Genomic DNA, 23,123 nt, shown 5'->3' with positions numbered 1-23,123 from the left:
AGTACCGTCAGTACAAGTCCATGCATCCCGAGCAATTTCAGTGTGTGTGAAAAAAACAACAACACAGCCCTATTCGCGTCATCATCAGGGGCAGGACTCAATATTCGGAACAAATGCTGGAGCGACACCGACACCAAGTGGTTTAAAATACTTGAAAAAATATTTTGAAATAAACAAATGTCAGGCATAAAAACATTGAAAATATGTATCCTTAACAACTTAGCATGAAGAATATTAAAGTGTACATCTATTCAGTTGTTTTGATGACCAACATTACTGCTTCTTAAAACGTTTTCATAAAAAGCAAAAAAAAAAAAAAAGTAATTTATGCGTTTTTTTTTTAATCACAGAAATTATCCATTTTACAATCAATCATATTTTGTAGGATTTGCATCAAAGTTCAGCACCAACGCAGTGGACAGCACCCTCTAAGCTACTTACAATAGATCAGGGGTGCGTTTCCCGAAGGCAACTATCGTCGCAAGTTCTGTCGTTACCAATAGAGTTCAATGGAAATAACGACCATATTTAGCGAACGATGGTTTTGAGAAATGCACCCCAGATAATCAAAATATCAAACAAAGTAGGCTAATTAACGAAACTTTGCGCTGTGAAGTCATGTAAAAACAAACAATATTGTATAAAAACAGCAAACCAACACGCTAGAAGTATTTCTAATTACAGTCACTCTTACCTCTCCAGAATCTCTCCTCCTGTGATCTGGGATCACTAGAGTGTTTCCATTACTGCCCGGGACTATAGTAGAGCCGATACTCATTCTGGGTCCAACTAACATGTACCGTTTGTCTCCAGATCTGTACTGGATGCTGTGACACAGAGTCCCGTCATAATTTGTATCCTGTAAATACTTGGACGAATAGTCTGTCGATTTAGAGCACTGCATTACAATCAACACGATGATGCTGATGACAAAAAGAACCGAAACCGAGCCCAAAGTGATGATCAAATAAAATGTCCCGTTGTTTTCCTCCTCATCTTTTACTGTGTTTTTCACATCAGAAGCTGCAAAAGCCTCTTTGGGCTCCACAACTTTGACAATCACAGTCGCTGTTGCTGAGAGAGAAACGTTCCCATTGTCTTTGACCAGTATGAGCAGTTTATGCTGGGCCTCGTCTGTTTCTGTGAATGAGCGAAGGGTCCTTATCTGTCCTGTATAGCGGTCCAAACCAAAGAGACTGTGGTCACTAACTTCCTGCAGTGAAAATAATAACCAGCCGTTGTATCCTATATCTGCGTCATAGGCTCTGACTTTAGTCACCAAATGACCTGCGTTCACATTACGGGGAATCTCTTCCACACCCTCAGCAGAACCGTTAGCGCTGACTGGATATAAGATCACTGGAACATTGTCGTTCTGATCTAGAATAAACACGTTCACTGTCACGTTACTGCTCAGAGACGGAGCTCCAGAGTCTGAGGCGAGAACATGGAACTGGAACATTTTAACAGTTTCAAAGTCAAAGCTCTTTAGCGCGTGAATAACACCAGTCTCAGAATTGATGTTAAGGAATAAAGTCATATCGCTTTGTGTTTGATCGCCTCTTATAATATGATACGTAATGTGAGCATTTTCATTTTTGTCTTTATCAGTGGCGCTCACAGAAAATATGGACTGTCCGGGTGGATTATTTTCAAACAGGTAAATCTCAAGAGCGTTGTGGGGGAATTGCGGTGTATTATCGTTGACATCCGACACCTCTATGCTCAGAGATTTTGAAGATGAAAGAGCTGGGTTTCCTAAATCAGTAGCTGTTACTGTAATGTCATAATGGGACGCAATTTCTCGGTCCAAATTCTCTTTGGTTACTAGAGAATACATGTTCTGCTGAACATATGGTTTCAACTCAAAAGGTACACTCTCTGACAAGCTGCAAACGACTTTACCATTAATCCCTGAATCTTTGTCTGTTATGCTAATAAGAGAAATTACTGTCCCGGGCTTTGAGTCTTCAGAGACAATATTAGAAAGCGACGTGACTTCAATCTCTGGTTCATTATCATTGACATCAATAATCTTAATGATAACTCTGCAGTCAGAGTTCATAGGAGGGCGTCCCTTATCTGATGCTTTAATGTTTAGGTTATAAATGTCATTCTCCTCAAAATCAATTTTGCCTTTGACACGTATTTCACCTGTCACCTTGTCTAGTTCAAGTACATCATGTACTTTTCTCTGCACGTTCCTACCATAAGCATATTCAACTTCTCCATTAGCGCCCTCATCTGGGTCAGTTGCATTAACAAATGTTACAGTAAAACCGGGAGAGGCGTTTTCTTTTAAAGTAATAGTGTATGTGTCTCTGTTGCATACTGGAAAGTTGTCATTAACATCGAGGACCGTGACAGTTATATTTAATGTGCCTGATTTTGGTGGATTTCCACCATCGATGGCAGTCAAAGTTAAGATGTGTTTGTCTTGACTCTCCCTGTCTAAGGGTTTTTGTAAAAGCAGAAAAGGACTTTTATCTCCGTATTCACCGTCTCTTACCTCTATATCAAAATTGTCATTTTGTCTGAGCCGATAGGACCGAATAGAATTAAGCCCAATATCCAAATCTCTCGCGGCTGGAAGATCGAAGCGAGTGCCTTTTACTGTATTTTCTGCAACTTCTACGTGTACGTCTTTTTCGTGGAAAGAGGGAAAGTGATCATTAACATCTGTTATTTCGACCTCAACATAATGAACTTCCAGTGGATTTTCAACTACAATCTTTAAGTTTAGCAAACATGCGCCATTGCTATCACAAATCTCCTCTCGGTCGATTTTCTTATAAACATATAAAATGCCATTGTTTTGATTTACCTGGAAAAAACTGTCTTTTGATCCGGAAACAATACGGAATCGTCTGTGCTCTAACAAACTGACATCAAGACCGAGATCCTTAGCAATATTTCCCACTTGTGATCCCTCCTTCACCTCCTCCGGAATAGAATATCTAATCTGTGCTGAAACAGGCTGATCACAATGCATCATCAAACACAAAGCAATCCACCAGTATCCCCATCTGCGCCTTTGTCCATCCTTATCCATCGCGAGCAATTAAAGCAAAAGTATTCCAGAAACAGACATTTATTATCCGTGATTACACTCAACAAGATAATCCGTGTAGTGCCAGAAATCAGGAAATAGTTCAAATTATGTCCTACATCGCATCGTCAGCCCACCTTAAGCACTATAATTTTCTTCGGCTCACAGTGGCTTCTAAAATGTACAGAACAATGTAGCACTGCGCATGTTAGGGCAGGGCATAATCTTTCCATCATATCACAGTGCAATACTGACACCAAGCGGTCTACTGTTCATTTCAAACAATCAATCTCTAAAATATGAATGATTCTGAAGAATTTAGCAACTCTATATCGTGCACAATAAAGTGTTACATCCCCTGTCGAACCCATTACAAAAATGAAAATACCATTAAAAATTAAATCACTATAAATGAAAATATAGCCATTTAAATGGATCTTGGACATAAATACAGTACATTCAAAGTAGCGGTCCAAATCATCCGCAGCTGATTGCAATTAGCGGCAGAGTGGTTTCCCTGTTACACAGTGTGCAACAGATATAAAGGAGCAGAGAGGCACAGCTCGGGATGAGTCCCTTATCCGCTATCCCAGAGACGTTGTTTGTTTAGTTGCTCTTGAGCAATCTGTGATCTATAAACTTAAAGTGTGGTTACAACAACGTTACTGTTGAGACTCTGTGTGAGTCTAGTTTTGTGAAACCGTGTAGGGAGTTGGGTGCCGATTTATTTGGGTTTAACCTCTTCCAAACTTTTCTCCTGTATTTCTTTAGTCAGGGAGAGAGGTGAGATTATTGTCTTTTATTTTGTTTTCTTTTGTTAGGGAAGTTATTTTGTTATAGCCTTTAGAAAGACTGTGTTGTTTGTAATTTTGGCATTTGATTACCTACTTTGATATTGTATATTTTCAATATGTATTCTTTTTGGTTTATGTTAAGCTCTTAATAAAACAATTAAGTGACATTTGATATTCGTTTGTATCATGATGTTTAATAGAGGGTTTTGAGTGACCCTTTATTAGAAGTGTTAAGGGTGAAAGTGGTAAGAGCTGGGATAGAGGAAAATGAGATTTCTCAATGTTCACTTATTTATTTAATCACATCTTTTGACTTTGTTACTTCTGCTCTGAAACCCCTAGACTATAGAGGGGAACGTAACAAATGGGGGCTCGTCTGTCTCTGAAAGAATAAATGGGGCATTGTTAGTCTATTTTTTCCATATAAAATTGTGAAATTTTCCCTCACTGCCCTGTGACAATTGTATGCATGTCACTGCTAAATTCAGAATTTGGTCGCATGCAACGCTGTTTTAGTGAGTACTACTTTTTCTGGATTGCTGGCTGTTTTCTTCTTCGGTGAGAGAGGAGTGTTAGTAGTAAAAGGTAAAAATTTGATTTGATCTCGTTTACTCTTGCGCTGACTATTGAGGTTTTTAATCGTTGTAGAAAGAGTGATGTTTTGATGATAGCAGATTTCTTTAATGTTAATGTTCCCAGAGAGGCTACCAAAGAGGATGTTAAAGAAGAGCTATACAACAAGTTAGTAAACGAGGGAATTTTACCAAAACAAAGTGATGATAGTGAAGGTATAGAACAATTTGAAGCTGCAGTATGTAAAGAATTGGATGGTGTGGGTCTATCTGACACTAACGTTATGGCTTTTCAAGACCCTAGAATAGCAGTGAGGTTAAGAGAGTTGGATCTGGAAATAAAGAAGCAGGGGTGTGAAGCTCAAATGATTAAGTTGAGAACTGTTGAAGCGGAAGCTGATAGGGATATTACATTGCAAAAACTGGCTTTAGAAGCTCAGCGAGTGGCTCCACAACCTTTACCACATACCAAAATCCAATCAGTTTCTTCTCTGATATCGACGGTAGCTAGTCCTTTGGCTGGAGGAAATAACCATGCATCTTGTGATGTCTCGTTTGACCCAGTAGATATATTAAACTTGTACCGCTGTTCAGAGAAGCAGAGGTGGATTCTTACTTTGTTGCGTTTGAGCGAGTCGCAGGAAACTTAGGGTGGCCAAAAGATATGTGGGCCCTATTATTACAATGTAGTTTCACAGGAAAAGCACACAAAGTCTGTTCTGCTCTGCCAATTGAATCTTCTCTTGATTATGACACCATTAAAGCAGCGGTTTTACGCGTGTATGAGCTTGTTCCTGAAGCATACTGGCAAACATTTTGGCGATATGAGAAAACAGCCAGACAATCATATGTCGAGTTTGCAAGGGAGAAAAGAATCCTTTTTGATAAGTGGTGTTTTTCTAGCAAGATAACGACCCTGGAACAGTTACAGGAGTTAATCTTGCTAGAAGACTTTAAGAATTGTGCGCCAGAGAATTTGGTGGTTCATCTGAACGAACAGGAAGTCGCTTGCTTGTCTAACAGCGCTGTTTTGGCTGACGAGTTTGTTTTGACACATCGTACAGTTTTTCCCACAGCACGACAGTTAATTTACTCAGCGTTCAAGCGATTGCCCAAATGTGATCCTCGTGTAATGCGCCCTGTTAGGGTGGAAAACTTTTCTAAGAATACTCGTAAAATTAAACCTGTGAATGAGAGCTGAGAATGTTTCTACTCTCTGGGCCCTGAACATCTGATTGCAGACTGTCAGTTGTGGAAGCAGAAGAATTCAAAAACTAAGAGCGTAGCTCTTGCTCAGTCTTTATCAAAACTAAGCACAGCTGATGTAGCAGGTTACCAGCCGTTTCTGTTGGAGGGCATGGTTTCTATTTTTCCTGATGCTGAGTTTAAGCCAGTGGTCATGCTTCAAGACACAGGGTCTGCACAATCTTTTATTCTTCAGCATAGTTTACCATTTTCTGCTGATATCTGCACTAGTTGTGATGTACTAGTTCGAGGTATTGAAATGGGCTGTGTTAATGTGCCTCTGCATATGATTCATTTGAAATCAGATCTTGTCAGTGGAGCTGTCAAACTGGGTGTCCATAAACAGTTACCCGTGGAAGGAATAGACTTAATCATAGGGCATGATTTAGCAGGTGGTGAAGTTTTCTCTACCCCAATTGTGACGCATACCCCTGTTGTAAAAGAGTTGACTAACCTTTCTACTTTGTATCCTTCAGCTTTTCCTGCATGTGCAGTGACTCGTGCACAGGCACAAAAATTCAAGGAAGTGGTGGATCTAGCTGACTCTTTTCTAGTTCCTGAATTTGCCCCATTGGAGTGCACACTGTCCGTAGAGCCTGAGCTTGAGTTTGATTCCAGTTCAAAGTCAAAAAACCCTTAAAAGTGAGCAGAGAACATTTAGCAACGGCACAAAGAGAAGACTCAACGCTAGTGAAGTGTGTTAAAGCTGCAGATCTTGGGCAAACACCTAAATCAGGGGTGATGTATTTCTGGGATGATGGACTGCTGATGCGCAGATGGAAACCAGACATCGATGATGAGAATTGTCAGGAGGTACAGCAGATAATGTTTCCTCTTGGCTATCTCACTCATGTGTTAAAACTGGCTCATGAACATGTAATGTCCGGTCATCTGGGCATGACAAAGACATTCTATCGTATTTCCAAATACTTCTACTGGCCTGGTATAAATTCAGCTGTGTCCATTTTTTGCAAAGTTTGTCAAATCGCAGGAAAGCCGAACCAGAGAGTTCCTGTTGCTCCACTTAATCAAATACCTGTCATGAGTGAGCCATTTGAACGACTGGTCATTGATTGTGTTGGCCCGTTGCCGAAGACCAATGCAGGACATCAATATCTAGTAACTATTATGTGTGCTGCAACACGCTTTCCTGATGCAATTGCTTTACATAATCTGAAAGCCAAAGCAGTCCTGAAAGAATGGATTAAGTTCTGTTCTACTTTTGGCTTGCCAAAGATAATTCAGACAGACCGTGGCACAAATTGTACATCAAGAATGTTTGACCAAATTTTAAAGGAGCTTGGGATTAAATCACCAGCTATCCAGTGCTTACCATCCGGAGTTGCAGGGTGTGATTGAGAGGTTCCATCAAACTCTGAAAACGATGCTGCGAAGTTACTGTGTTGAGACGGGAGAAGACTGGGACGAGGGTCTTCCCTTTCTTCTCTTTGCTGTAAGAGAGACAGTGCAAGAGTCGCTGGATTTAGTCCAGCGGAGCTTGTCTTTGGTCATGTTGTGCGAGGACCATTAAAATTGTTGAGTGAACAACTGCTGACTGAACATCCGACCCCTATGACTATCCCTGACTATATTCAGTATCTCCGTCAGAGACTACAATGCGCTCGTGAGGTGGCAGCACAACACCTTGTAACAGTAGAGGGCAAGATGAAAGCACGTTATGACAAGAAGTCTGTTGTCAGGTCTTTCCAGCCTGGCGATTCTGTTCTGGCTTTGTTACCCACCCCTGGTTCTGTGTTCCAGGCGAAGTTTACTAGTCCCTAGATCGTTAAAAAGAATGTAAGTAATACAAATTACATCATTGACACACCTGACTGTAGGCGCAAAAGCTGTGTGTGCCACATAAATATGCTAAAAAGGTATGTGACTACAGTGTAAAAGTGAACCAGAATGTGACAAGAAGTGTTTACTTCTACTGTTGCTGTGGTTACTAGCTACACCATGGATGATGGATTGCGTAACCGAGATGTTCAAGTTTCCTCTACATGTTTACAGAATTATGTTGTTCTAAGCAATTTGAAGAATTTCCTTGCTTATCTTGATGAAAGTCAAGGTAAAGAACTGACTGAATTGCTGTATGAATTTCCTAATCTGTTGTCAGATGTCCCCGGAAAAACGACAATTTGTTCCCACGACATTGAGGTTGGAGCATCCCCAATTAAACAGCATCCCTATCGAGTTAATCCACAAAAGCGTGATATAATGAAGGCTGAAGTGGAGTATATGCTGAAGTATGGATTTGCTGTGCCCAGTCAAAGTCCCTGGAGTTCGCCCTGCTTACTGGTACCAAAACCTTATTCCACCTATCGCTTCTGCACTGACTATCGTAAAGTTAAGGATGGAAGATTGTGTGGATAGGGTGGGTAACGCTAAGTATGTAACGAAGCTAGATTTTCTGAAAGGATACTGGCAGGTGCCTCTGACTCCGCGTGCATCAGAAATATCAGCTTTTGTTACTCCAGAAAGGTTGCTGCAATATTCTGTCTTTGTTTTTGGGATGCGGAATGCTCCCGCCACATTCCAGCATTTGATGAATACCGTGTTGGCAGATCTGGAGAATTGTGAGGTATACTTGGATGACTTACCTGGACAGAACACACATCCAGCCTCAAGGAGGTACTTCAGCGTTTGGCTGATGCCTCATTGACCTTGAACCTTGCCAAGTGTGAGTTTTCGAAGGGAAAGATCACCTATCTGGGTAAGCAAGTTGGCCAGGGGATGGTCAAACCTGTTGAAGCCAAAATAACAGCTGTACTTGAGTACCCTGTTCCCTTTAATAAACGAGAGCTGCGACGGTTCCTAGGAATGTGTGGGTACTACCGTGCTTTCTGCACATACTTTTCCTCTGTTGTGTCACCACTAACTGATTTGTTAGGCACTGCAAAAAGATTTATCTGGACACCCAGTTGTGGACATGCTTTTAATGCTGCAAAAAAGTTACTCTGTAGTACACCCATACTCAAAGCTCCTCAATTTAATGCCCCATTCAAATTGCAAATTGATTCTTCCGCCACAGGAGTGGGTGCGGTCCTGTTGCAGGAGGATCAATTCGGTGTAGAGCATCCGGTCTCTTATTTCTCTAAAAAGTTCTCAAAGTGCCAGAAGAACTACAGTGTTATTGAGAAGGAGGCATTGGCAATGTTCTTCTCACACTTTTCTTACTGTTTAACTAGCTGGTCGCAAGCCAATAAAACAACATTGCAACCATTGGAGTCACTCTATAAACGGGCTTTAAAGACATTGGACCGTAAGGGTAATAGCTATCATCATTGTCGCATAATCAAAAAACACAATATGTTTAGCTTTGAAAACTTCAGACACTTTGCTGATGCCTGTCTTGTCTTTAAGATACTCCGTGGGATTGCTCCACCACCATTGTGCCAGTTTATAAAACAGAAAGATAAGGTCAATAGAGTAACCAGAGCAACCACCAGAGGGGACTGCATAGTTCAATATAGACAAAGTAGGATTGGAAACACAGCCTTTTCTGTCAGAGCCACAATTTTTTGGAATAGTCTGCCCAATGAGTTAAGGGAGTGTAATAGTCTCTCCTCTTTTAAAAAACAGCTTAAATCTTGGATTAGAGACAATTACAATTGTACCCATACACCAAATACTTAAGTCCATGAACTTTTTTTTTTTTTTTTTTAAATATATACTGTATTTACTTTATACTGAAATTAATTTAAGGGTTAGGTGAGGTGAGCAATATATTGTCTGTTTGAGGGTATGTTTATATTGTTTTAAAATGTCTGCTGTATTTATTACATTGCTACTGTATTAATTAAATGTATAGTGTAATTTTATTGACTTTTGTATTTTAGGGTGCCTGTTAAGACCTGGCTAGGGACAACAGATGGAAATTAGCACTTGTAGCTAACTCTGGCTTGTTTACAGCAAGTAACTTGTTTGTTGATCAATGAGCATTGTCCCTATCAAATAAATAAATAAATTTGAGGTACTACAACACTTTGAGGTATACATAGGTGGTAGTGTGGCCCCTATAATCGTGTACACAGACCATAATCCGCAAATTTTTCTTGAAAGCATGTCAACCTCAAATCAACGACTTATGCGGTGGTCTCTTGCTATTCAAGAATTCAATCTTGACATTCGCTACAAAAGAGGCAAAGAAAATGTTGTTGCTGAAGCGTTGTCCAGATCTTAAATTCCTACGTAGTTGATTGTTGTCATGACAATATGTGAGGGTTAGTGAATCAGTGATTGATTGATTATTATAAACAACCTTTGTTGTTTATGATTTTTATGGTGGGGGTGTCATGTCCCATGACATAAATGTTGTGTATGTTGGGAGATGGGAGTATGTTGGTGTATGTCACATGTTTTTCTCTCCTCCCTCTTTCTCTCTATCTCTCTGCCAAGCAGCGGTCCAAATCATCCGCAGCTGATTGCAATTAGCGGCAGAGTGGTTTCCCTGTTACACAGTGTGCAACAGATATAAAGGAGCAGAGAGGCACAGCTCGGGAGGAGTCACTTATCCGCTATCCCAGAGACGTTGTTTGTTTAGTTGCTCTTGAGCAATCTGTGATCTGTAAACGGTTACAATAATGTTACTGTTGAGACTCTGTGTGAGTCTAGTTTGTGAAACCGTGTAGGGAGTTGGGCACCGATTTCTTTGGGTTTAACCTCTTCCAAACTTTTCTCCTGTTTTTCTTTAGTCAGGGAGAGAGGTACGATTATCATCTTTTATTTTGTTTTCTTTTGTTAGGGAAGTTATTTTGTTATAGCCTTTAGAAAGACTGTTTTGTTTATTTTGGCATTTGCTCTTGTATATCTTGTCTATTTTCAATATGTATTCTTTTTGGTTTGTTAAGCTCTTAATAAAACAATTAAGTATATTTCCGACATTTGATATTCTTTTGTATCATGATGTTTAATAGAGGGTTTTGTGTAAACCTTAATTGGAAGTGGTAAGAGCTGGGATAGAGGAAAAGGAGATTTCTCAACGTTCACTTATTTAATCACATCTTTTGACTTTGTTACTTCCGCTCTGAAACCCGTAGACTATAGAAGGGAACTTAACAAATGAGGAAAAAAAGGTATTTCAGCACCAACGCAATGAACAGCTCCCTGCGATCTGCGGTTTCTTACAATGCGATCCGACAATAAAAGGTGTCAAAGTAGGCTACTGAAAAGGATTTTGTGCTGAAAAATCATAAGGCATACCATATTGCACGAATAACAATTAGGTTTAACAATATCAAAGCAAAAACGGTGGCTGTAACCTAATTAGAATGAATCTGTTATTCTTACCTCTCCAGAATCTCTCCTCCTGCGATCTGGGATCACTAGAGTGTTTCCATTACTGCCCGGGACTATAGTAGAGCCGATACTCATTCTGGGTCCAACTAACATGTACCGTTTGTCTCCAGATCTGTACTGGATGCTGTGACACAGAGTCCCGTCGAAATTTGTATCCTGTAAATACTTGGACGAATAGTCTGTCGATTTAGAGCACTGCATTACAATCAACACGATGATGCTGATGACAAAAAGAACCGAAACCGAGCCCAAAGTGATCATCAAATAAAATGTCACGTTGTTTTCCTCCTCGTCTTTTACTGTGTTTTTCACATCAGAAGCTGCAAAAGCCTCTTTGGGCTCCACAACTTTGACAATCACAGTCGCTGTTGCTGAGAGAGAAACGTTCCCATTGTCTTTGACCAGTATGAGCAGTTTATGCTGGGCCTCGTCTGTTTCTGTGAATGAGCGAAGGGTCCTTATCTGTCCTGTATAGCGGTCCAAACCAAAGAGACTGTGGTCACTAACTTCCTGCAGTGAAAATAATAACCAGCCGTTGTATCCTATATCTGCGTCATAGGCTCTGACTTTAGTCACCAAATGACCTGCGTTCACATTACGGGGAATCTCTTCCACACCCTCAGCAGAACCGTTAGCGCTGACTGGATATAAGATCACTGGAACATTGTCGTTCTGATCCAGAATAAACACGTTCACTGTCACGTTACTGCTCAGAGACGGAGCTCCAGAGTCTGTGGCGAGAACATGGAACTGGAACATTTTAACAGATTCAAAGTCAAAGCTCTTTAGCGCGTGAATAACACCAGTCTCAGAATTGATGTTAAGGAATAAAGTCATATCGCTTTGTGTTTGATCGCCTCTTATAATATGATACGTAATGTGAGCATTTTCATTTTTGTCTTTATCAGTGGCGCTCACAGAAAATATGGACTGTCCGGGTGGATTATTTTCAAACAGGTAAATCTCAAGAGGGTTGTGGGGGAATTGCGGTGTATTATCGTTGACATCCGACACCTCTATGCTTAGAGATTTTGAAGATGAAAGAGCTGGGTTTCCTAAATCAGTAGCTGTTACTGTAATGTCATAATGAGATGCGATTTCTCGGTCCAAATTCTCTTTGGTTACTAGAGAATACATGTTCTGCTGAACATATGGTTTCAACTCAAAAGGTACACTCTCTGACAAGCTGCAAACGACTTTACCATTAATCCCTGAATCTTTATCCGTTATGCTAATAAGAGAAATGACTGTCCCGGGCTTTGAGTCTTCAGAGACAATATTAGAAAGCGACGTGACTTCAATCTCTGGTTCATTATCATTGACATCAATAATCTTAATGATAACTCTGCAGTCAGTGTTTGATGGAGGACGCCCTTTATCAGAAGCCATGATGCTCAGACTAAAAATGTCATTCTCCTCAAAATCAATTTTGCCTTTGACACGTATTTCACCTGTCACCTTGTCTAGTTCAAGTACATCATGTACTTTTCTCTGCACGTTCCTACCATAAGCATATTCAACTTCTCCATTAACACCCTCATCTGGGTCAGTTGCATTAACAAATGTTACAGTAAAACCGGGAGAGGCGTTTTCTTTTAAAGTAATAGTGTATGTGTCTCTGTTGCATACTGGACGGTTGTCATTAACATCGAGGACCGTGACAGTTATATTTAATGTGCCTGATTTTGGTGGATTTCCACCATCGATGGCAGTCAAAGTTAAGACGTGCTTCTCCCGAATCTCCCTATCTAACGGTTTTTGTAAAAGAAGAAAAGGATTTTTATCCCCGTATTCACTGTCTCCTATCTCTATATCAAAATGATCATTTTGACCAAGTCGATAGGAACGAATGGAATGTATGCCCACGTCTGAATCTCGTGCGGTTGGAAGACCGAAGCGAGTTCCCTTTAAAGTGTTTTCCGCTATTTCAATCTGCAAGTCTTTTTCTGGGAAAGAAGGGAAGTGATCATTAACATCTGTTATTTCGACCTCAACATAATGCACTTCCAGTGGATTTTCAACTACAATCTTTAAGTTTAGCAAACATGCGCCATTGCTATCACAAATCTCCTCTCGGTCGATTTTCTTATAAACATATAAGATGCCATTGTTTTGATTTACCTGGAAAAAACTGTCTTTTGATCCGGAAACAATACGGAATCGTCTGTGCTCTAACAAACTGACATCAAGACCGAGATCCTTAGCAATATTTCCCACTTGTGATCCCTCTTTCACCTCCTCCGGAATAGAATATCTAATCTGTGCTGAAACAGGCTGATCACAATGCATCATCAAACACAAAGCAATCCACCAGTATCCCCATCTGCGCCTTTGTCCATCCTTATCCATCGCGAGCAATTAAAGCAAAAGTATTCCAGAAACAGACATTTATTATCCGTGATTACTCTCAACAAGATAATCCGTGTAGTGCCAGAAATCAGGAAATAGTTCAAATTATGTCCTACATCGCATCGTCAGCCCACCTTAAGCACTATAATTTTCTTCGGCTCACAGTGGCTTCTAAAATGTACAGAACAATGTAGCACTGCGCATGTTAGGGCAGGGCATAATCTTTCCATCATATCACAGTGCAATACTGACACCAAGCGGTCTACTGTTCATTTCAAACAATCAATCTCTAAAATATTATGAATGATTCTGAAGGAGTTAGCAACTGTATATCGTCAACAGTAAAGTGTTACATCCCCTGTCGAACCCATTACAAAAGGCACTTAATATGAAAATATAATTAAAATAAAATGTTACTATACCTGAAAATATAGCAATTTAAACGGATCGTGTACATTTGAGCCCGGTCTCATGAAAATGCGTATAAATAGTAAGCCATATAAAAACGAAAACTCGTGGTATTGATACGCAAAAATGGACTTTGGCGTGCATATGATACGCAGTTTTCACGTAAATATGATACGCATCTACCCCACAAACCTAAGTCTACCCATCGTGTAGCATATACACGTCATTTTTGCCTATCAACACCATGAGTTTTCGTTTTTATTTAGCGTACTATTTATAAGCGCTCTCATGAAATCTGGTTGGGACATTTAAATTTAAAGTACTTGCATATCGAAGACATAAATGGGTGACTGCGTAAGAATGTACATAAAATAAAACGCTAAAATGAAAATTATAAAATAGCCTACACACCTGAAAAAAGCAAAACTTGAAATTCTTGAAAAACTTGAAAACTAGAAATTCTGAGAATCATGAGAATTTTATGTGTTCAGTAATTATCGTTCACTGGCAGTGTTGTTAAGGCTTTATGAAATAAAAAATAACCATAATAATAAATAAAATAATAAAAAAGGAATTTCAGCACCATGGCAATGGACAGTTCCCTGCAAGCTGCGGTTACTTACATTACGATCAGACAATAAAAGCTGTCAAACAAAGTAGGCTACCGAACAAGACTTTGTGCTGTGAAATCAATAGATTTAAAAGCACAACATATTGCATAAATTACAACTGTAGATATAACAATATCAAAGCAAAACGGTAGCTGTAATTAATAAATCTGTTATTCTTACCTCTCCAGAACCTCTCCTCCTGCGATCTGGGATCACTAGAGTGTTTCCATTACTGCCCGGGACTATAGTAGAGCCGATACTCATTCTGGGTCCAACTAACATGTACCGTTTGTCTCCAGATCTGTACTGGATGCTGTGACACAGAGTCCCGTCGTAATTTGTATCCTGTAAATACTTGGACGAATAGTCTGTCGATTTAGAGCACTGCATTACAATCAACACGATGATGCTGATGACAAAAAGAACCGAAACCGAGCCCAAAGTGATGATCAAATAAAATGTCACGTTGTTTTCCTCCTCGTCTTTTACTGTGTTTTTAACATCAGAAGCTGCAAAAGCCTCTTTGGGCTCCACAACTTTGACAATCACAGTCGCTGTTGCTGAGAGAGAAACGTTCCCATTGTCTTTGACCAGTATGAGCAGTTTATGCTGGGCCTCGTCTGTTTCTGTGAATGAGCGAAGGGTCCTTATCTGTCCTGTATAGCGGTCCAAACCAAAGAGACTGTGGTCACTAACTTCCTGCAGTGAAAATAATAACCAGCCGTTGTATCCTATATCTGCGTCATAGGCTCTGACTTTAGTCACCAAATGACCTGCGTTCACATTACGGGGAATCTCTTCCACACCCTCAGCAGAACCGTTAGCGCTGACTGGATATAAGATCACTGGAACATTGTCGTTCTGATCCAGAATAAACACGTTCACTGTCACGTTACTGCTCAGAGACGGAGCTCCAGAGTCTGTGGCGAGAACATGGAACTGGAACATTTTAACAGATTCAAAGTCAAAGCTCTTTAGCGCGTGAATAACACCAGTCTCAGAATTTATATTCATGGCAGATGCCACGTCGTTCTGTATTCCTCCACCTCTAATGATATGATAAGTTATGGCAGCATTTTCATTAATATCTTTGTCTGAGGCACTGACAGAAAATATAGACGCGCCTGGAGAATTATTTTCAATTAAATAAAGTTCTAGAGGATTTGATGAAAATTCTGGGATATTGTCGTTTACATCTGACACCTGTACAAACATAGTTTTATAGGCTGACAGGGAAGGGTTGCCTAAATCTGTTGCTGTTATTTTGATATTATATTCGGACACCAGCTCTCGGTCTAAGCGTTCTTTCGTTACAAGGGAATACATGTTATCTTGAACAGACGGTTTCAACTCAAATGGCACATTGTCAGATAGACTACACACAACTTTTCCATTGATCCCAGAATCTTTATCACTTACACTTATGAGAGAAATAACCGTTCCAATTTTTGCGTCCTCCGAAACTATATTTGAAAGCGATGTTACTTGTATTTCTGGTTTATTGTCATTTACATCTTCAACTTTAACGATGAGCTGACAATCCGTGTTAGTAGGAGGAATTCCTTTGTCTGATGCCCTTATCATCAAACTGTAGATTTCATTTTCTTCAAAGTCAATTAAGCCTTTAACTCGTATTTCACCAGACGCCCGATCTAATTGAAATATCTCACGTATTTTTGGCTTCATGTTTCTACCGAATGTATATTCTACCTCACCATTTAGACCACTATCAGCATCACTTGCATTTATAATTGTCACTATAGTGTCAATAACTGAATTTTCCCGCAATGTTATCGTTAAAGTATCACTACTGCATATGGGACGGTTATCGTTTATATCCAGAACAAAGACAGTGATGTTAAGAGTGCCCGATTTTGGTGGATTTCCGCCATCTACTGCAGTTAGTAGTAACCTGTTTTTTTCAGTAATTTCCCTGTCTAATGATTTCTGTAAAATTAGGAAAGGGGTTTTATCTCCATATACACTATCTTTAATCTCCAAATCAAAATGCGCATTCTTACTCAGCTGGTAATGTCGAACTGAATTAGCTCCCACATCCAGATCCCGAGCAGTTTGAAGTTCGAATCGTGTTCCAGTTGCAGTGTTTTCCGCAACCTCTATATAGAAGTCTTTATCGTGGAAAGAAGGCGAGTGATCATTCACATCTGTGATTTCAACCTCCACATAATGGACCTCGAGAGGTTTTTCGACAACTATTTTCAAATTAATCGAGCAGACGCTATTTCCATCGCACACCTCTTCTCTGTCAATGTGCTTATCCACATACAAGATGCCATTGTTCTGATTTACCTGGAAAAGAGCGTCGTTTGATCCAGACACAATACGAAACCGTCTATCCACCAATGTACTGACATCAAGACCCAAATCCTTAGCACAATTTCCGACGACAGATCCCACTTTCACCTCTTCTGGAACAGAGTATGTTATCTGCGCTGAAACCTGCTGTCCGAAGCACACAAGCAAAGAGAAACACAAAAAAATCCACCAGCGCTCCCTTACGCGCCTTTGTCCTCTAGCTTCCATTGCGACTGTCGGCAACGTTATTCCAATGATCAGTATATTCTGGATGATTAGATTCCACAATGTAATGTTAGATACATCATGAGAATCAAAATGGATCCACTCTTAATACAGTTAGCACAGCCTGTTACCGTTATAACGTTCATCAGCTCCTGACTGTTTCATCATGAATGTAAGGAACAATACAACCCGTTTCGCGTCATCATCAAGGGCAGGACTTAATCTGCTATAAAAATATTAGAGCAACAGTGACATCGAGTGGTCTACAGGAAGGCAAATGTTCAAAAGCTTTTCATTAAACACATATATAATGTAGAAAACCACGTAATAAATTGCATTATGTGGCCCACTATACCTACATGCTACTTCATTTAATAAAGTGCATAAATATAACGCAAAACAACTCTTGCAGACGTGTGTGAGAGCACACTAAAGCCGTCTTTAAGTCACTATAAATATAGTCCATGCTAAGAGAACCGCGAATAATGTCAGCACCAGCGCAGCGGACAGCTCCCGCTACGCTGTCATTACTTGGAACAGCAGCAAACATTTAGACATCTGTTAAAGCACGCACATTGTACTTCTTGTAAAGCAAACAACCGTCAGAAATTATTAACTTGCAATTAGCTCATCAGCTTTATGAGAAACATATTTTGTAGTCAGTAAATGAAACTGAAGGAGTTAATAATTATACAAATAATAAAAAAAAAATCGACATTCTTACCTCTCCAGAATCTCTCCTCCTGCGATTTGGGATGACTAGAGTATTTCCATTACTGCCCGGGACTATAGTAGAGCCGATACTCATTCTGGGTCCAACTAACATGTACCGTTTGTCTCCAGACCTGTATTGGATGCTGTGACACAGAGTCCCGTCGTAATTTGTATCCTGTAAATACTTGGACGAATAGTCTGTCGATTTAGAGCACTGCATTACAATCAACACGATGATGCTGATGACAAAAAGCACTGAAACCGAGCCCAAAGTGATGATCAAATAAAATGTCACGTTGTTTTCCTCCTCATCTTTTACTGTGTTTTTCACATCAGAAGCTGCAAAAGCCTCTTTGGGCTCCACAACTTTGACAATCACAGTCGCTGTTGCTGAGAGAGAAACGTTCCCATTGTCTTTGACCAGTATGAGCAGTTTATGCTGGGCCTCGTCTGTTTCTGTGAATGAGCGAAGGGTCCTTATCTGTCCTGTATAGCGGTCCAAACCAAAGAGACTGTGGTCACTAACTTCCTGCAGTGAAAATAATAACCAGCCGTTGTATCCTATATCTGCGTCATAGGCTCTGACTTTAGTCACCAAATGACCTGCGTTCACATTACGGGGAATCTCTTCCACACCCTCAGCAGAACCGTTAGCGCTGACTGGATATAAGATCACTGGAACATTGTCGTTCTGATCCAGAATAAACACGTTCACTGTCACGTTACTGCTCAGAGACGGAGCTCCAGAGTCTGTGGCAACAACTTGGAAATGAAAAGTTTTGGTGGTTTCAAAATCAAAACTTTTCAGCGCATAAATAATCCCCGTTTCTGAATTGATGTTTAGAAAAGATGTCAAATCACCTTGATTTAGGTTATATGCTATTGCAGCATTTTCGTTTAAGTCTCTGTCAAAGGCAATAACAGAGAATATAGAAGCACCAGGGACATTGTTTTCAGATAAATAAAGCTCATATGAATTCTGGGGAAACTCTGGGGCGTTATCATTTACATCAGAGACCTGTATATTTAACATTTTAAAAGAAGACAAAGGTGGCTTTCCTAAATCAGTAGCTGTTACAGTAATGTCATACCTTGATGTAAATTCTCTATCTAAACGCCCCTTTGTCACTAATGAATAAATATTCTCTTTAAAAGATGATTTCAGCTCAAATGGCATATTTTCAGGTAATGTACAAATTACTCTTCCATTGACACCGGAGTCCTTGTCTGAAACGCTGATTAAGGCTATGGCAGTTCCAGGATTCGCATTTTCAGATATAACACTAGAAAGAGATGTTATCTCAATTTCAGGAGAGTTATCATTAACATCTGTGACTTTAATGCTAAGTTCTGCTTCAGCTATCAGTGGAGGCTGGCCTTTATCAGATGCCTGTACATCTAATTTAAAGACATCCGTTTCCTCGAAGTCTATTTTCCCTTTAACTTGTAATTCACCCGTGTTCTTGTCAAGCGTAAACAGGTCGTGTATTTTTCCGTCTAAATTTTCGCCTAACGAGAACTCGATTTCACCGTTCATGCCATCATCTAAATCGGTTGCGTTTATTTTAATTACGACAGTGCCCAGAGGTGCGTTTTCCATGATTGTTGCAGTATATGAGTCACGGCTAAAGACGGGCCGATTGTCATTTGTATCCAAAACAATAACAGTGATGTTAAGGGTCCCTGATTTCGGTGGGTTTCCACCATCTATGGCTGTCAGAATGAGTCTATGTTTGCCATGCCTTTCTCTGTCCAGCGCTTTCTTTAGAACTAAAAATGGTATTTTTGTGTCATGCCTTTCCCGAACGTCGATGTCAAACAGCTCATTCTGACTTAATTTATATTGTCGAACCGTATTCATTCCCAGATCAGGATCTCTGGCAGTTTGTACTTGGAAACGTGTTCCCAAAAGCGTATGCTCGGCTATTTCAAATTGCTGCTCAGATCTCGGGAAAATGGGTGGATTATCGTTTACATCTGCAATTTCAATTTCTATGTAATGCACCTCTAACGGGGTTTCAATAACGCATTTCAAACTTATCGAACAAACAGCGTTTCCATCACACAGCTTCTCCCTGTCGATTCGTTTATTAGCATACAGTTCCCCATTGTTCTTATTTACCTGGAAAAGCGCGTCATCAGGTCCAGAAACAATACGAAACCGACGGTGTGCCAAATTACTGACATCAAGGCTTAAATCCTTTGCAATATTTCCAATAACATATCCTTCTTTCACTTCCTCTGGGACATTGTATTTTACTTGAGCACCAACCAGATTCCCGAGGCACAACAGCAAAGAAAGAGTAATCCACCAGCACGGCAGTCTGCGCCTTTGTCCTCCGACATCCATCGCAAATAAAGATATTTGAATAACTTCAGTATACAGATGCTCTTCTCGTGAAACACTGTCTTTTCCTATTGTAATATCTGATATCAGGTGCATGATCGAAAAAGGACGTGCGATGAAATTATCAGTCACTACTGCTTCAAACGCACGGCTACACTGCTCCGCTTCTCTGCACAAAATAGTGTTGTGTTTCTCATTAAGGACGACGCCTGTCGCAACAGAAAAGTGTCCTAGAGTAACACTGACACCATGTGGAGTGGATTTGTTTTTGACAAAAACACCTACGTCAAGAACATATATTATTTTTTCATTGTCACTGCAAGGTAGTTAATGTAGAAAGGAGTGTTTCACCAAACGAAGCCATCTCTTTTCACAAAATATAGATAAGTACTTCGCTCAGGTTGTCACTTAGAGAAAGTCTGAGAGAATAATCTAATTTTCATATTTTCCAACAATGAATACAATAGAAAACAGTTCTGTTCGACCACAGAGATGTTGCGTATTATCTCTGTATTGGATATGTTTAACACTTAAATCCACCATAACGCGCGCAACAAAAAACAGCCCAAACTTTTAGGTCTCGAAATTATAACAATGAAGAGCCATGTTAAACAAATTAAGACATGAAAAGACACGAAAAGCTTAAAAAAACAGCAAGCCTAAAATAAAATCATATACATTCAGATATAAATGATGAATCCAAATCAAATACTGCAATTAGATTTTATCAGCCGCACTTACCTCTCCAGAATCTCTCCTCCTGCGATCTGGGATCACTAGAGTGTTTCCATTACTGCCCGGGACTATAGTAGAGCCGATACTCATTCTGGGTCCAACTAACATGTACCGTTTGTCTCCAGATCTGTACTGGATGCTGTGACACAGAGTCCCGTCGTAATTTGCGTCCTGTAAATACTTGGACGAATAGTCTGTCGATTTAGAGCACTGCATTACAATCAACACGATGATGCTGATGACAAAAAGAACCGAAACCGAGCCCAAAGTGATCATCAAATAAAATGTCAAGTTGTTGTCCTCCTCATCTTTTACTGTGTTTTTCACATCAGAAGCTGCAAAAGCCTCTTTGGGCTCCACAACTTTGACAATCACAGTCGCTGTTGCTGAGAGAGAAACGTTCCCATTGTCTTTGACCAGTATGAGCAGTTTATGCTGGGCCTCGTCTGTTTCTGTGAATGAGCGAAGGGTCCTTATCTGTCCTGTATAGCGGTCCAAACCAAAGAGACTGTGGTCACTAACTTCCTGCAGTGAAAATAATAACCAGCCGTTGTATCCTATATCTGCGTCACAGGCTCTGACTTTAGTCACCAAATGACCTGCGTTCACATTACGGGGAATCTCTTCCACACCCTCAGCAGAACCGTTAGCGCTGACTGGATATAAGATCACTGGAACATTGTCGTTCTGATCCAGAATAAACACGTTCACTGTCACGTTACTGCTCAGAGACGGAGCTCCAGAGTCTGTAGCAAGGACGTAGAAGTTAAACTTTTTGACTACTTCAAAGTCAAAACTTTTGAGAGCACTAACTACGCCTGTTTCAGAATTAATATTTAGAAAAGATGTCATGTCACTTTGTGTCCCATTCCCTTTAATAATTTGATATGAAATCACAGAGTTTTCATTTAGGTCTTTGTCAAAAGCACTCGGCGTGAGAATGGGCGCGCCTGCAGCGTTGTTTTCAATCATATATAATTCGATGGGATTTAAGTTAAATTCGGGCGGGTTATCATTAACATCTGACACCTGCACACTCAGAGTTTTATATGAGGACAGTGGAGGCTGACCCAAGTCGCTCGCTGTAATTGTAATATCATAATGTGATACAGTTTCACGGTCCAGGTTCCCTTTAGTCACTAACGAGTACATGTTTTCCTGAACTGATTGTTTTAATTCAAATGGAACATTTTCTGAGAGAGAGAGCACAACCTTTCCGTTCACACCAGTGTCTCTGTCAGTAACACTAATGAGTGAGATTACAGTACCAGGCTTGGAATCTTCAGGCACGATCTTCGATAGTGACGTCACTTTTATGGTGGGATAATTATCATTTATGTCAAGTATTCTTATAATAACTCTACAGTCAGTAGTCAAAGGCGGCTGCCCATTGTCAGATGCCTGTATATCCAACTTAAAAACACTGTTCTTTTCAAAGTCCACATCTCCAATAACACGGATTTCTCCTGTTAATATATCCAGGCTAAAAATATGAAACATATTCTGGTTGTTAGTCCCCCCAAAAGTGTAGGACACTTCACCATTTGGACCGTCGTCAGAATCACTTGCCAGAATTTTCATTACTAAAGTTCCATTTTGCACATTTTCATGTAGTGTTGTCGAATAAACATCTTGACTAAATACAGGCCGGTTGTCATTCACATCGAGAACAATTACTGTTATGTTTAATGTTCCTGATCTTTGCGGATTGCCGCCATCTATTGCTGTTAATATTAAATTATGGTCAGCATTTTTCTCACGGTCAAGGGGCTTTTGTAAAACCAGAAAAGGTAATTTGTCTTCTGCCCTGTCTCTTACTTCTAATTCAAAATGCTCGTTTAGACTCAATTTATACAAGCGCACAGAATTAGATCCACTATCAGGGTCAGTCGCAGCTTGCAGCTGAAAACGCGTTCCCTGCAGAGTGTTTTCAGATATTTCTAATCGCTTTTCTTTTTCTGTAAATTTAGGGGAGTGGTCATTTACATCAGTTATCTCAACTACAACATAATGGATCTCAAGTGGATTTTCCACCACTATTTTTATGTTAATCAAGCACGCTCCAAAACTATCACACAGCTTCTCCCTGTCAATTTTTCTTTGAACATATAAAACTCCATTGTTCTGATTTACCATGAAAAGAGCTTCATCTGATTCAGACACAATACGGAACCGTCTGTCCATCAAATTACTGACATCAAGTCCCAAATCCTTGGCGATATTTCCTACAACAGATCCCTCTTTTACCTCCTCTAGAACCGAGTATCTTATCTGAGCTGAAAGCTGCTGCCAAAAGCACAGAAGAAAACAGAGAACCGTCTTCCAGTACTCCCCTTTGCGCATTTGTCCTGCAGCATCCATTGCGAACGACAGAGAAATCCAAAAGTAAATTCCGCTACCTGGTCAGATTATACATGTATACTCATCTTAAACGAACAAACAAATGTGACGCACGAA

General features: G+C 40.1%; 3 protein-coding genes across 3 annotated transcripts in view; all 3 read right to left on the bottom strand.

Annotated features, from left to right (window-relative positions):
• The window catches only part of LOC306852915 (protocadherin Fat 4-like), a gene marked incomplete at its 3' end in the record, with an annotated part of 273,486 nt that overhangs the window by 218,225 nt on the left and 32,138 nt on the right, over window positions 1–23,123 (bottom strand). The gene's annotated exons all lie outside the window — the stretch shown is intronic.
• LOC306852870 (protocadherin gamma-A5) lies at window positions 617–3,052 on the bottom strand (the record flags this gene model as incomplete). Its single annotated transcript, XM_079389990.1, has 1 exon — window positions 617–3,052. The coding sequence occupies one exon, from the start codon at window positions 3,050–3,052 to the stop codon at window positions 617–619; it is 2,436 nt and encodes an 811-aa protein (XP_079246116.1).
• Window positions 4,708–23,027, bottom strand: LOC306852869 (uncharacterized protein; the record flags this gene model as incomplete). Its single annotated transcript, XM_079389989.1, has 8 exons — window positions 4,708–4,747; window positions 6,115–6,295; window positions 6,994–7,111; window positions 10,953–11,117; window positions 14,510–16,912; window positions 17,595–18,275; window positions 18,786–19,706; window positions 20,664–23,027. The coding sequence occupies 8 exons, from the start codon at window positions 23,025–23,027 to the stop codon at window positions 4,708–4,710; spliced, it is 6,873 nt and encodes a 2,290-aa protein (XP_079246115.1).

Source organism: Barbus barbus, assembly GCF_936440315.1.
Source record: "Barbus barbus genome assembly, chromosome: 33".
Taxonomy (NCBI): domain Eukaryota; kingdom Metazoa; phylum Chordata; class Actinopteri; order Cypriniformes; family Cyprinidae; genus Barbus; species Barbus barbus.
The sequence above is the reverse complement of the archived record's forward strand: the minus strand, read 5'-3'. Positions and strand labels throughout refer to the sequence as shown.